Below are 14,444 nucleotides of genomic sequence, written 5' to 3'. Positions count from 1 at the left end.
CACATGCACTGTGGTTTTTCTATTCCATCTGCAGATATGGCGGAACATTTCAAAATCTTTCAGTAAAATTACCCATCACTCTGAATAAATTTTTCCAGCCAACAGAGATGTCTTCTCAAGACTTCTTTCAGCGTTGGAAGCAGCTGAGCAAGTAAGAGTTTGTACTTGGGCCTCTTGTGGTGGGCAAGGGAAGAGAAAGGTATATTGTGAATGTAGCTGGTGCAGTGCTTCATCCCATACTCAATCCTTTAAGCCATGAGCTCACTCAGTACAATTAATTGCTATTGGAAATGCTGTTCATAATGTATTTGTCTTGCCTTGTCTTGCAGTCCAAAACAGGAAGTACAGAATATCTTTAAAGCAAAGCACCCGATGGATGCAGAGATCACGAAAGCAAAGGTGGGTGGTGGTGTGGTATTTTTAATTCATAGTGTCCAGGGCAGTGGCAGGTCATGTTTTAACCCCAGCTGGCACCTAAGCACCACACAGCCATTTGCTGACTCTCCCCCAGTGGGGTGGGACAGAGAATAAGGGTAAAAGTGAGAAAACATGTGGGTTGAGGTAAAGAGAGTTCAGTAGGTAAAGGAAAAGCCATGCACACAAGCAAAGCAAAGAATTATTTCAGTGCTTCCTATTGGCAGGGAGGTGTCTGGCCATCCCCAGGGCAGCAGGGCTCCATCAGGTGTAACAGTTACTTGGGAAGGCAAAACAACGTCACTGTGAACATCCTCCTTTCTTTTCCCAGCCTTGTATGCTGAGCCAGGACATCTTACAGTATGGGATATCCCATTGTTCAGGTGTCCTGGCTGTGTCCTGTCCCAGCTCCTTGTGCATCCCCAGCTTCCTCACTCATGGTGTGAGGAGTAGAAAAGACCGTGGCTCTGTGTAACCCCTGCTCAGTGATAACTAAAACATCCCTGTGTTATGAACTCTTTTGAGCAGAAATGTAAAGTGCAGCCCATACCAGCTGCTATGAAGAAAATGCTATGAAGAAAACTCTATCCCAGCCTGAATTAGCACATGGTATAAGTAAACTTTATGCATTTTTGTTTATATGGCAGTTGGATCATCCAGTGAAAGTGTAACTCCATGCTATGTGGTAGATTGTGGCAGTGCTGAGTTGAATGGACAGTTTCTAGCTGTGGTTTGAATTAGATGCAGTCTTCAGTAGCAGCTGGCAACTTGAAGCTGTTTAAGAAAGCACAGATTCACTGCTTAAAACTGAATTGGAAGATAGTTCAAGCCTTAATTTATACTTGAGGTACTGGTTAGAAAAGGAAGTGACATTTTGACTGCCTTAGGCAAAACAGAAGTGACTGTGTAACAGGAATGTATAACAGGAACAGTGACTGTGTACAGGAATGGCTGTATCAAAACTGGGGGAGACTGATGATAAATCTTAACTTGCTTCTCAGTTGCTTTTGAAAAGAGCCTTATTTACAAAAGAGCTCATTTATCAGGGTCAGCCTTCAAAAATTTGTAGTAATGAAGTAGTCTTGAAGATTTCAGAATTAGTTTCCTCCTTGTTTTGCTATTTGATGGTGTCTGTTTGGGTATACTTGGTATTTGTGACATCTTCTCCCCACATCTAAATCTTCTTGGTTTCTTTCACAGATAATTGGATTTGGATCAGCCCTGCTTGAGGAGGTAGATCCCAATCCTGCTAACTTTGTTGGTGCTGGTATCATACACACAAAAACCACTCAGATTGGATGCTTGCTGCGCCTTGAACCCAACCTCCAGGCACAGGTATCTGTGTAATTATTAGCAGCTTAGATACAAGTTCTCATTTGAACTAAAATTTTCTGTGTATCTGAAACTCCTTTAAGATATTTAAAAATAACTATTGCAATAGCTGCTTGTGACTGCAGACTCCAACAAGAAATTAAATTGTAGCAGCTGGTCATGGCCCAGCTGGGTAAGCTGCTTCTTCAGAGCAATTCTCTTTTCCTCTTGGAAGAGATTGTTGTAATATTCCAGACTGTCTTCTGCACTTTGGACCAGGTTAAGCATGCTTCCTTTTGCTATTTTAAATGAATAAAAGAGTAATTGGCTAAAAGAGAAAGCATAAGCAAGCGAGTACAATGTTAAGAGTATTTTTACTAAAGCTTTTTTGACAAAGGTGTTACCAAAATTAACTGGGGATTAAAAATAGGATTTGGGTGGTTGTGTCTTCTGTTTCCTGAAGAAGTGGTTGTACAGGGTCTTTAGACTTTTCCACAGCATTTGCTCCTCTTTAACAGATACTCCAGACAGCACCTTTCTGTTAAAGCCCAAAAATACTTGAGTAACAGTAATTCTCAACAAGGGTTTGAAGATAGGGTTGGTTCAGCCAGTGGTTTGAAAAAGCTGTGTTGCTCAGTGGCTTGCTGCCTCTCAGTGTTTTGAGATCTTTTTCCTAACAAAGCTTACAAAACAAGTAAGAGGTAACTTAGTTTTCCCTGTTGAATGTGCATTCCTTTAATGCCAAACTGTTTAAATAGTATTATTTTATGTTCTTTTGCAGATGTATAGGCTCACACTACGAACAAGTAAAGAAGCTGTATCTCAGAGATTATGTGAATTGCTGTCAGAACAGTTTTAATATTAACCATGTCAGTTTTGGTTTTTCCACTTATATCACTGTCATCATACTGCAAATAAATGTCTTGTACATCACTGTCTGAGTACTGCAATGTTAACCAATACCAGCTCCCCGCCTTAATAGGACTTGACCCTTGTTTGAAATTAAGACTATAAAAATGTACAGTACAGGGAAGTGACTTTTTCCATTAAAAATGGCTTTTAGTGTGTTACATAAAGGGTGGGAGGGCTGTCTTTTGCTCATTTTTTTGCAGAGGTCAGGCTTTTAAACTTGTTGAAGGGAAATGGTTTTAGTTGTGGCAATCAAGAATTTCAGCTGAAAATAGCTCAAAAAACCTTCTGCTTCAGTACCTTTAAGAGCTACTTCCTCTGCTCTGAGCTGAAAGAAACCAATGTACTGCTGCTCAGGAAGGTTAATTCCCATGCTAATGTAGGGTCAAAACTTTGTAAAGTCGAACATTGCCACAAGTTGTCTACTGGATGGAAGGGCAGATTTGAAGATGTGTTTGAATGATTAAAGTGAACATTTATGTTGTGTCGCCAATCTTTGTATTTGAAAAATGCCACAGGACCAGAGTCTTAAAAGTATTAATCTTGTAATATTTTACATCCTGATGTTTTCTGATCTTTGGATTCAACACAAAAGCTATTCTTAATCCTCCTGCTTATCTCCATTAATGAGGTGAACTTCTCTGGCAGGGGGTGAATGAGTATATACTTGTTCGCTGTTTCTCAATGAAGTTAAATATTCTGTTCTATGTTTTTGCTGTTTGCTATCAGACTTGACAAGTAATAGTCCTAATGTGATACAATTAACTGCAGAAACTAGTATTGTATAAAAGAAGTGGGAAGAAATGGGCCCTTGAAGGGCTGTAAGGCATGCACTCTTAGGTGAAAATGTAATTTTAATCAGTATCTTTTCCCCAGTGTACATTAATGTTCAGACTCAAGAGGTTGAATAACCGATACATAAGCAGTTTCCTTCCTGACAGTGGTAAAAATGTCCAACATGGTATAGAAAACGAAAGTAGAAGACCCAAAAACGTTCAGCTTTTCTAGAGGTTTTTACAGCTGAAGTCTTTGTACCTTGTTTCACATCAAACTCTTTGCAGCCTCTCTGCAGAAGTCACTGGACAGAAACTTTGGCTTACGCTCCTCAAGCCTTGAGATGCAACAGAAGCTGCTAAACCAAAGCAGGTGAGGTGGCCCAGTTAGAAACCCTGGGCTGGTGTCAACAAGAGATACAGATCATGGTGAACAAAATCAGCTCCTGCTGACAGGAGAAGGGAACCTGAGGTCAAGATTTCCTCATGGTCATTGAAAGGAAGCCTGGGACTGCTGTGTCACAACACATACACAGACAAATATGCCCAGGAAAGAATGTGTTGAGTGATGGTGGTGATACTGAAAATACATTTAAATGAGGCTACTTTCATGCTGCCCATGCTCAGCAGGGGACGGGATTCTCCATGATTGAGTATGCCTTGCTTTTTGTCTTCAGTGCTTTGAGCTTAAATGATGGAACTGGGAGATTATCACTTGGTTTGGCTGATCATACTTGAGTAAAAGTGAAAAATGAGGAACAAAGGTTTGGCTGTGATGTGTGGATTTGGGGGATGTGTTTTGTTTTTCCAGAAACGGCTAGTAACTATGGATATTAAGGCTGAAAACTAGGCTAAAGGCCTGGTCTTTCTGCAAAAGTTCTCTTGAACAATTGGCCCCTTTAAGGCCTTTAAAATTCTTCTTACTTAAGACTCTTTAATCATAAATATTGTATTGAAAATCTTGGTGCCTGCGGTCAGGTTGGGCAGTTGACAAATACTGATGGAATACCTTTTGTTTTGGCTTCACAATGTTCTGTGTCTCATTATTAGTCCTGTTATGTTAACCATGCTTTTGGCTGCTCTGTTAAAATCTGATGTGCTGAACTAAAGGGAGTCTTAGCAAAGACAGAGGAGGAGGTTCTCTTTTGTATTTTCCAAATCCTGTTGTATATCTGTCCCTCTGAAAAATGTTCTGTGCCCTCATTAAAGGACACCTTGAGACACTGCACTACTTTATTTCACTTTGCTTTGGTTCAAGCTGTGCTCAAATGTGCATTAAAATGTGGGAAGGAGGGGGGGTAAGGGAAAGTGTCTTTTCAGTGGTGACTGTGTTAAGCTTATGACTGTTCACTCTTTGTATTAAATGTCAGCTCAATGAAGCCATGAGCAGAAAAGTGAACAAATTAAAGACAAATACTTGATTTTTTTTTTGTGAATGATGGTTAACTTACCAGTGATGTATCCTGTTAAGCAGACAAAGTAATTTCTGCAGTAAACAGTGTTATTGTTTTTAAGTGCAGTATTTTCAGGCATTGACATGTGAAAATAACTGAATAGCAAAACAGGTAGCATATGTTCATTCTTGACCTACACTCCAGTATGTAACATTTATGGTGATTGTCTTATTTGTATAAAACAAAGTTCTGTCAAATTAAGTGGAGAATTTTCATATAGAAGACTATATATTAGACTATATTCATCAGAAGAACATATTAAGATTAAATAAATGATTAGAACAGTGATGAAACTGTCCTTTTTTTGTCTGGGGCATGAAGGTATAAAAAGTATTCTCATGGAATTGTTGTGGAACACAATTGCTGTGATTCTTTTATGAGAAGTGCTTGTGGGTTTGTTCACTGAAATCTTACCTGGTCTACAGATTTCTGCTCCCCCAGTGAGTGAGTTTGATTTTGTTCTTGTTTGGTTGCAAGTTATAAATACTCTGTTTTATTTTAAAACAGATGCTCTAGATGTAAAATCTTTCTCCCTAGAGTGTTTAACAGCAGTAAGTACATGACCAGTACTTGCTGCAGTAAACTGCTCTAATAGTGGGGTAGGGTTGAGGCTAAGCAGCACACACCTGTATGGCATGCACAGTTGATGGCACTGTAGAAGAAGAGTAATCTACACTTGCTAAAAGGGAAAAAGGGCGCTCTGAGCTTTTCTGCACTCATACAGCTCTTTCTTAAATGACTTGCAAACAAAGTAAAGATTGTCTAGATTCGCAGCAAGTAGAAATCGCTTGTGAGTGAACAACTTGTATCCTCTTAGATGCCTGTGGGCTTTGATTTCTTGTAAAGAAATGCCTTCAGCTTCCTGCTTTATCCCAAAGCTGCTCTGTGTGTGTGTTAGTTATGTTTCTAGAAATGTCCCACCACACTAAGGGTGCTTGTGGAAACTTCACCATTCACCTTTGGGTCGTGTAGCACCTTGCTTTCCAAACCTGTCATCTGTGACTGATGAGCACATGTGCTGTGTCCACCTTCAAAGGCAGGGAACAGGTCACTTCCCTTCTCCCACTCAGGCAGTGGGCTCTTCCACAGGGCCAAGTTGACTGTAGTGAATCTAATATTTTTCAGTTAAAACACTTGGTCAAATAAGGAGAAAGAAGTTAGCAAATTCAGTTCCTTCTGCTTTATTTGAACATTGAATTTCTGTTACTGCCCAGTGCATGGGCCAGGTTTTAACCTCTGGTTGAATAAATCACCCTGAGCAAGGCCAGTTTCTTGACTTCCCTCCTGATCCCCACCCTGAGCCTGTTCTTTCTGTGCCTGTTTTTCTTTCCTCCTCTGCACCTCACCCTGGTTCTGATTAGGAATAATTTATCTGGTAATTCCATTGGTAGTCCAGGCAGCTGCTCAGGCAGCCTTACAGCAAGGTTGTCCTGTGTAATCAGTACAAGAGAACCCAGCAATGAGCTGTGGAAGGATTAACTTGTGATCAGGGTTTAATTACAAAAGATGGTATCTGCAGCCACCGGGTCTGGTTAGTGTGTGCAACTGTCAATGTTACACACACAGCCACTAAATGCAATTATTTCTGTGGTGAGCCTTCTTCCAGGGTTATCTGGGTCTTGGCATGGTAATTGGAATTGCTTCTTAAGCAGTTCAAGTGGCCTACAGCAGCCACATGCTGTGGTGACCGTCATCTTCTCAACATCCAGCCTGTGTGGAAGGGAGGGATAATCAGTTGGCATTTGTTTACAGCATTTTAGGCTCACTGACTTTCAAAGTATATGAACTTCTTTCTTTCTTATGATGAGAGGTTTAGAGGAAAGAACACAGCCCTCAGATGAATGGATCTGTCAACTTCAGGACTACAAATAATGTGGGAAATTACTCCACTTTAAGTTCTCTTGAGGCAGAAACTCTGGTGTACTCAGCTGCTGCCTTCCATTTTAGAACAGGACAGACTTGATCCTTGTGGGTCCTTTCCAGCTCAGGATGGTCTGTGATTCTATGATCTCATCATCTGTTAGACCTCAGACCTCACTGGAAAACTAATAGAATTTGATTCCCCTGGTATCTTTTTGGCCTTCTGAATATTTGTAAAGTACCTAGGGATTAAATTTGTTAAGGCTGCACACTGGACTACTTAGAGTTTACAAAAGGTCTCTTTTGCAGATGCTGAATTGTGTGTGTTCCTTTTGCAGTTCACAGAGGAAGGAAAACCCCTTTCTTCCTCTGAACAGTTAGTGCTGGAATCTGAGGTGGTGGCTGTATGATGCCAGTTCTGGGTGTGAGGTCAGCTAACAAGGTAGAAGACTTGCACATAATTTCTGAATTCACAGCACAGGTAGGTGAAGTGAGAGCTTGAATAGGCAGGTAAGGATTTGAGTCTGTCCTTATAGTACTGCAGTTCTTAGGCTGTTGATTCCTGACCATGTTCAGCCTCCTGATGACCTTGGTTCTGCCTTTCTCTTTGTGAGTGGGAAGCTGTATCGATAACAGGCCAGAACTCAGGTGTGGGAAAAAGAGAGTTTAGGAAAAAAATAAGTTTTGGAAAAACCTCTTTTGAAGCACAGAAAAGTTTTCTTGGTTTCAGTTAAAACTGGGTTTTAACCACAACTTTCTTAGCAATTGAGATAAACCTTCACTCTAAAAGTCTTCCTCGAGGTTTCACAGACCTTTTGTCAACTCTCAGGATACAAGGTCAGTCACTCAGTTTTCAAAATGATGGGGGGCACTTGAATGTGCTTTGAAGGGGACAACTTTTAGCATAAGGATTAATTTAAATTAGTTCCTGCAAAAGCAAAACCCTTCATTGTTTTCCATTCTTGAACATCATATTGGCTTGGATTGTTGGGAATGTAACTTTTTGTTTTTTTCCCTGGTAACTGAACTCTTAATACTGCTGCACTGTTTACACTTGTATTGAAGCCTTGATTTCCTGTCAGATTCTCCTAATGGGCAGTAGAACTGCACAGGCTCCTTGTAATTATAACATATACCTGAATTACACTATTAGGAGCATGTTATGAGACAACTGAAGTGGCATTAATTACCTTAGATGAAATTTCTTATTTTACTGTCTTAGCTATTTGAAATAGGTATTTATAGTCTAAACCACTTTTTCAGTATTTAAAAAACAAACAAACAAACAAAACCACAACCCCAACCATCAAAATAACAAAATAGCCCTCCAAACCTGGAGCACTGATGGCTTTTCTTAAAGACAAAACAACAAAAACTTAAGGAAGTGAGATGATCTTCCTTGATTAGATGTAAATCCCTGCGTAATTAATGACCTTATTGTTGCTATTAACCAGTTTATACAGCAACATTGTACATTGCTGGGTGGATGCTAACCACATTTTCCTCCCTGAATTATAAAGGCACAGTTGTTCATAAATTTCCCTATTTACAGATGACCAAATAAGGAAAACAACTTTAGTACTGTACAGCCTCAGTTATCCTTACTTTGTTGAAGAGGGACATGATCCTTCACATCGGCTCAAAGTGACATTTGTGGAACAGCCTTTGTAAGTTACTTCTTCTTCATATTCAACTTCTCTACAATTCTCTGTCAAATGTAAAAAGAAAAAAATTCTGCTATAATTCATCTTGGTCTTCTTGAGTGACCTTTGTTAGATGCCCAAAGCCTCCATATTTGGTTTCCTTGAAAACCATTCTTATTGCATGAGATAATTAACAAGTCACAAGTGAGTTACATAGCAAGAGAAGGTTTTAAACTGGTCACTAAAGTTTCAAGTGAGGCTTACCCTGGAGGACAACAAAAGAAAAGAATAAAATTATTTTTTAAGAAAAGAGAAGTTGTTGGAATTACAAATGAGCAAAAAAATCCTGTTAAGAATATAGTACACATTCAGTCCAGCATGGAAAAACTAATCCTCTGCTGAGAACACAAAGATGCAAAGAGAACAACCAGTTGGCTCATTTTGGTAGAATTATTTCTGGTTCACAGACTGCACTTATTTGAAAATTGCTTAATTTACTCATTTTAAGGATATATTTATAGGTAGCCAGAAGTTCACAATTTGCCTTGCTAGGGAGAATGTGTAATGCTATGTTAGGTTCTATGTGTCAGTGTTACATTTTCTCCTGCCTTGAAGCACCACACTAAGCACTTTATGAAGCAGAAAGCTGACTGAAAACACAAGTTTTCCAAGGAGTTCAAAGATAGTGTTTGAAGCTTATATTAAGGAGACAGAGATGTTGAAAACTATGAAGGCAATTCATACACCGCTCACACCTGGTCCTGCACAATGATCTTTTAAGCACAGTCAGGTCCCCTGCTGAGAGAAAGGTTATAGATTATTGAACATTATTGCAGGGGAGGCTCAGTTAATGCTGTAGTATGGCTTTGGGTTTTTTTTATTGGAGAATAAGACAACTACTAACTGGGCAGTAGACTAAGAGGCTGTATCTATATGCCCAAGTGTGCAAAGCATGTGAGAGCTAATAGGAAGGCTGCAGGGTAATGAGGGATAGCCCGTTCCAGTAAGAGGTTTCTTACACTGCTTTTTAAGATGACAGAATAAAGGTTCTGTGGTTCTCCTGAAGTGCATCCTGTCAGACTCTAACTCACACTTCTTAATTTTAAAATATTGAATAGCAGGGAACCTGTATTAAATCTGTCAGACAATAGCTTTAGAAAAATAACTGCAGAAAGAAAAGATGGAGTCAATGGGTACAAACAGGATCATAGCCAAAGGATATGTAAAGAAAATTCATACACTCATGAAAAAATGAGGCATTAAAAGCAAATCCATGAAAAAGGAAATTATATGGAGATACATTACCGTGTGGCACTGTTGATGGTACAACAGAGGACAAGGATGTTGAAAGTCTAGAGGTGAGAGAAGGAGATGATGTCGTGCGGGCAGTGGTCAGTGTTGTTGTTTGCAGGGAACTCTGTTCAACTGACTGTGTAGAAGCCATCGTGATAACATGGGGAGCAAAGGTAGTAGTTGTAGACAAAGCAGTTGGGATCAACGCTGGCCTAGACTGGGCAGAGATAGTGGTAGGGACAGCTAATGAAGATGTCTTGCCATGTGGAGTCAGTGTGGTGTTTTCAAAGTAAGAATGTGTAGTGCTGCCAGCAGACCTAAATGCGGAAGTAGTCAGGGATGTAGGCACAGACATTGTGCTGATGGTTAAGGCCGAAGCAGAAGAGAATGGAGACGTGGCAGTAAATGGCAGCCGGGTGCTGAGCGGGCTGCTGGGGACAGGTAGAGAGCTGGGATTTGGAGAGGTTTCCAGAGGCACTTCTGTGGAGACAGAGGTCCTGGAGGTGCTGCTGATGGAGGTGGTGGTTGTGGTCTTGTTCGTGGTCACAGGTGGCCCAGTGTGTACCACAGTTGACTGTTCAGGGGTGAAGGCTACCAGGAGGGAAGCACAGGTCAGTTGTGGATGAGGACAGAAGGGGAAAGCAAAGAAGGTTGTTTGAAGCTTGAGACTGCAAACATAAGGAAAATCAGAATTCCAGTACAGCAGTGAGTATTCCCAAGTTTGAGGGAGGACTAGGCCTATGTCCATTCCACAAGCGGCTGCTTACATCCCCCTTGAACAGGATGAAATGGACAGGGTGTCCTCATAGGGGCAAGGTCTCTCTTCCTCTTACAGAAACAAGGTCCTTTCTGAACGTTCATGTCCTCTGAAGGAACGGAAGTGCCTAAGGACTGCCCCTCCAAGACTGGCAGGCCAGGCTACATGGGACTGACCTTTTTGCAGGGCCATAATGAAGAATGGTCATACCACTGTGCTGATGCAAAAACAAATGGGAATTGAGAGCAAAGAATAAAACAACTGTGCAAGCAACCTGCTCTGATAGAAATGAAGAAGAGAAAAGGAAGAGCAGCAGGAAGCACCAGGATTGGGTAGGAAGGAGACTTACGAGGCTGTGAGGAGCTAAGCCATGTTGAGGACGCAGTTGAGGGAAAAGAAGCAGGCAATGGCATCGTGCTGGTTTTGGCCGTGGTGGGTGCAGAGGACTCTGTTACAGGAGATTCCTTTGCAGCACTGGTTGTTGGGGAAGAGGTCTTGGGCCTCAGGGTTGTAGGTGTGGGCCTGAGGCTGGTGCTGGGAGCTGCTGTGGAGGAGGCTGTGGAAGTGGTGGCAGTGGACGGCAACCGGGTGCTGAGCGGGCTGCTGGGGACAGGTGGAGAGCTGGGATGTGGAGAGGCTGTTTCCAGAGGCACTTCTGTGGAGGCAGAGGTCCTGGAGGTGCTGCTGATGGAGGTGGCGGCCGTGGTCTTCTCTGTGGTCACACGTGTCACTGCATGTGGCATGGTCAACATTTTATGGGTGAAGGCTGTCCGGAAGGAAGTACAGGTCAGTTGAGAGTGAGGATAGAAGGGGAAGAGAAGGAGATGGGCACAATCTTTTTTATTAAGGGGAGAAGTTAAGCCTGGGATTACACTGAATATGTCTGGGAAGAGGAAAGACCAGACATTTTGCTCATCCATTTAGTTTTGTCATCATTCAGGGCCAGTCAGGGCCAATACTTGTCAGGTGATGATGGGGTGACTCTGTCTGGATGTGAAGTGCCTACTCTGGCAATCACTCATTTGCTACCACTCAACAGGTATGGGGAGAGAATTGGAAAAAGCAAGAACAACCACATATATTCTGGATGGAAAAAGTTTTCAGAAGTAAAGAAACTAAAGGAAAATCAAACCAAGACCCACCCACAAGATGGCCATGACTTATAACTTCTTGCCACTAGCCAATATCCCACCAGTCTCCAAGCAAAGGCTGCTTGGAAATAACTGTCCCACCCAGTCCACCCCCACTGTACAGCTGAGCATGATATTCTGTGGTATGTAGTGTCTCCTTGGACACTGGCTTTGGGCCAGCTATGCTGGCTGTGTCCCTGATGGACTTGTGCCTACCCCATGGCCACTCCCTGGCTGGCAGAAGTGCAGAGGGGGCCCAGAGGCGGAGCTGGCACTCCTGAGCAACCACCAAAGCAGTTGTGTGCCATCAACACAGCTGGGACGCACATCTAAAACACACTACCAGGAAACCTGCTCTGTCCCAAGCAGAACCAGTGCACAGGCCCAAGAATACACCAAGAACAAAGCTGAGCAAAAGCAGTGGGAATGGTGGGGTAGACAGACAAAGATCCACAAGTACTGTATCACTCATGGAGGGAATGCTGATGGGAGGGCAGGAAGAGCTGGGCAGAGCAGGAAAGCCATGAAGAATTATTACCAGGCTGCGAGGAGCTGAGCCATATTGAAGACACAGTTGAGGAAGGAGAAGAAGCAGATGATGGCAGCGTGCTGGTTTTGGCCGTGGTGGATGCAGTGGACTCTGTTACAGGAGATTCCTTTGCAGCACTGGTTGTTGGAGAAGAAGCCTTGGGCCTCAGGGTTGTAGGTGTGGGTCTGGGGCTGGTGCTGGGAGCTGCTGTGGAGGAGGCTGTGGAAGTGGTGGCAGTGGATGGCAGCCGGGTGCTGAGTGGGCTGCTGGGGACAGGTGGAGAGCTGGGATGTGGAGAGGCTGTTTCCAGAGGCACTTCTGTGCTGCTTGGTGGGCTAGCCCCTGTGGAGACAGAGGTCCTGGAGGTGCTGCTGATGGAGGTGGCGGCTGAGGTTTTGTTTGTGGTTACAGGTGGCCCGATGTGTACCACAGTTGACTGTTCATTGGTGAAGGCTGCTGGAAGTAAAGCACAGAGCTTTTGAGGATGAGGGCAGCAAAAGTCGGAAATGGAGGTGGTCAGGCACCTCAGATTTAGGATATAAACAAAACTAGCAGGGCTGTGCTGCACTGAGTATTCCCTGGGAAAAAGGGAGCACTGAGACTGTGGGTCCTGTCTACAAGCTGTCTGGCTTCTGTCTTCAAAAGGGAGGAAATGGATACAGTGCCTTCCAACAGGCAACATCCTGCTCTTGGAAGAGGACCCTGTGTGAATATGCATGTGTCCTTTCAGGGAATAGGGAGAGCTTAAGGACATTCCCCTCTGAGACTGGCAGTTCAAGCTCCACAGGAGATATCAGTGTCCCAGAGCCCTAAGTAAGTAAGGTCATACCAGTGTTCCAATGCAAAACAAAGGGGATAGAGAGCCAACACTAAAACAACTCTGCAAGGAAGTTGTGTAGCTGGTAAGGATGAGTGGAAAAAGGGAGAGCAGCAGGAAGTACCAGGATGGGAAGGGGGGAGCCTTACCTGGCTGTGAGGAGCTGAGCCATATTGAAGACACAGTTGAGGAAGGAGAAGAAGCAGGCAATGGCATCGTGCTGGTTTTGGCCATGGTGGGTGCAGAGGACTCTGTTAAAGGAGACTCCTTTGCAGCACTGGTTGTTGGAGAAGAAGCCTTGGGCCTCAGAGTTGTAGGTATGGACCTGGGGCTGGTGCTGGGAGCTGCTGTGGAGGAGGCTGTGGAAGTGGTGGCAGTGGATGGCAGCCGGGTGCTGAGCGGGCTGCTGGGGACAGGTGGAGAGCTGGGATGTGGAGAGGCTGTTTCCGGAGGCAATTCTGTGCTGCTTGCTAGGCTGGCTCTTGTGGAGACAGAGGTCCTGGAGGTGCTGCTGATGGAGGTGGCGGTTGTGGTCTTGTTCGTGGTCACAGGTGGCCCTATGTGTACCACAGTTGACTGTTCGGGGGTGAAGGCTGTCCGAAGGGAAGCACAGGTCAGTTGCGGGTGAGGGCATAAGGAGAAGGCAAATGTGGTCGCTGAAGCCCCGGACTGGGAGCACCAACATCAACAACTTCAGCATGCTGCACTGAGTATTTATTAGAAAGAAGGAGGTGGGAGTAAGGGCTCTGCCCTATACCTGCCCTCTTTTTTTTTCCCATAAAAGGGGAGGAAAACAACATGCTGCTTTCCATCGGGCAAGATGCTTCTTGCTCTTTCTGGAAGCAGATCCTGTGTGGATGTGCAGGTCTCCCAAGGAAAAGGAGCACATTAAAGTTTGCCCACTTCAGAACTGACATGGTGGCCAGTGTGGGACAACTGGACCCCCAGGGTGATACCAAATGACAACCACATTACACTGCTGATTCAAAAAGAAGTGGGAATGGAGAGCAAATTTAAAGAAAACATGCAAGTGGTTTGCACTGCATATTTCCCCACTGCAGTGGTGGAAATGAAAAAGAGAAGAGGCAGAGCAGGCAGAAGCAGCAGGACATGTAAGAGAGAGCCTTACTAGGCTGTGAGGAGCTGAGCCGTATTGAGGAGACAGATGAGGAGGGAAAAGAAGCAGGCAATGGCATCGTGCTGGTTTTGGCCGTGGTGGGTGCAGAGGACTCTGTTACAGGAGATTCCTTTGCAGCACTGGTTGTTGGGGAAGAGGTCTTGGGCCTCAGGGTTGTAGGTGTGGGCCTGAGGCTGGTGCTGGGAGCTGCTGTGGAGGAGGCTGTGGAAGTGGTGGCAGTGGACGGCAACCGGGTGCTGAGCGGGCTGCTGGGGACAGGTGGAGAGCTGGGATGTGGAGAGGCTGTTTCCAGAGGCACTTCTGTGGAGGCAGAGGTCCTGGAGGTGCTGCTGATGGAGGTGGCGGCCGTGGTCTTGTGTGTGGTCACAGGTGGCCAGATGTGTGGCACAGTTGACTGTTCATAGGTGAAGGCTGCC

The 14,444-nt window shown here is 43.9% G+C and overlaps 2 protein-coding genes across 5 annotated transcripts in view; one reads left to right on the top strand and one right to left on the bottom strand.

Moving 5' to 3' along the window:
* AP2A2 (adaptor related protein complex 2 subunit alpha 2) overlaps positions 1–5,149 on the top strand; it is a 45,028-nt gene extending 39,879 nt beyond the window's left edge. For all 4 annotated transcript variants that reach the window (XM_053979927.1, XM_053979925.1, XM_053979926.1 and 1 more), the window contains 4 exons: positions 35–151; positions 330–399; positions 1,615–1,749; positions 2,507–5,149. In XM_053979927.1, coding sequence (XP_053835902.1) covers positions 35–151; positions 330–399; positions 1,615–1,749; positions 2,507–2,584 — 400 coding nt within the window. In that variant the 3' untranslated portion in view covers positions 2,585–5,149. The remainder of the gene's footprint in view (positions 1–34; positions 152–329; positions 400–1,614; positions 1,750–2,506) is intronic.
* Positions 5,150–6,018: 869 nt separating this feature from the next.
* The window catches only part of MUC6 (mucin 6, oligomeric mucus/gel-forming), a 55,957-nt gene continuing 47,531 nt past the window's right edge, over positions 6,019–14,444 (bottom strand). Inside the window, exons 35-40 of the mRNA XM_053980696.1 lie at positions 14,020–14,439; positions 13,040–13,483; positions 12,083–12,529; positions 10,764–11,180; positions 8,327–8,429; positions 6,019–6,571 (exon numbers count right to left, since the gene is read on the bottom strand). Coding sequence (XP_053836671.1) covers positions 6,394–6,571; positions 8,327–8,429; positions 10,764–11,180; positions 12,083–12,529; positions 13,040–13,483; positions 14,020–14,439 — 2,009 coding nt within the window. The 3' untranslated portion in view covers positions 6,019–6,393. The remainder of the gene's footprint in view (positions 6,572–8,326; positions 8,430–10,763; positions 11,181–12,082; positions 12,530–13,039; positions 13,484–14,019; positions 14,440–14,444) is intronic.

The sequence above is a fragment of the Vidua macroura genome, chromosome 6, assembly GCF_024509145.1.
Source record: "Vidua macroura isolate BioBank_ID:100142 chromosome 6, ASM2450914v1, whole genome shotgun sequence".
NCBI classification, from domain to species: Eukaryota; Metazoa; Chordata; class Aves; order Passeriformes; family Viduidae; genus Vidua; species Vidua macroura.
The sequence above is the reverse complement of the archived record's forward strand: the minus strand, read 5'-3'. Positions and strand labels throughout refer to the sequence as shown.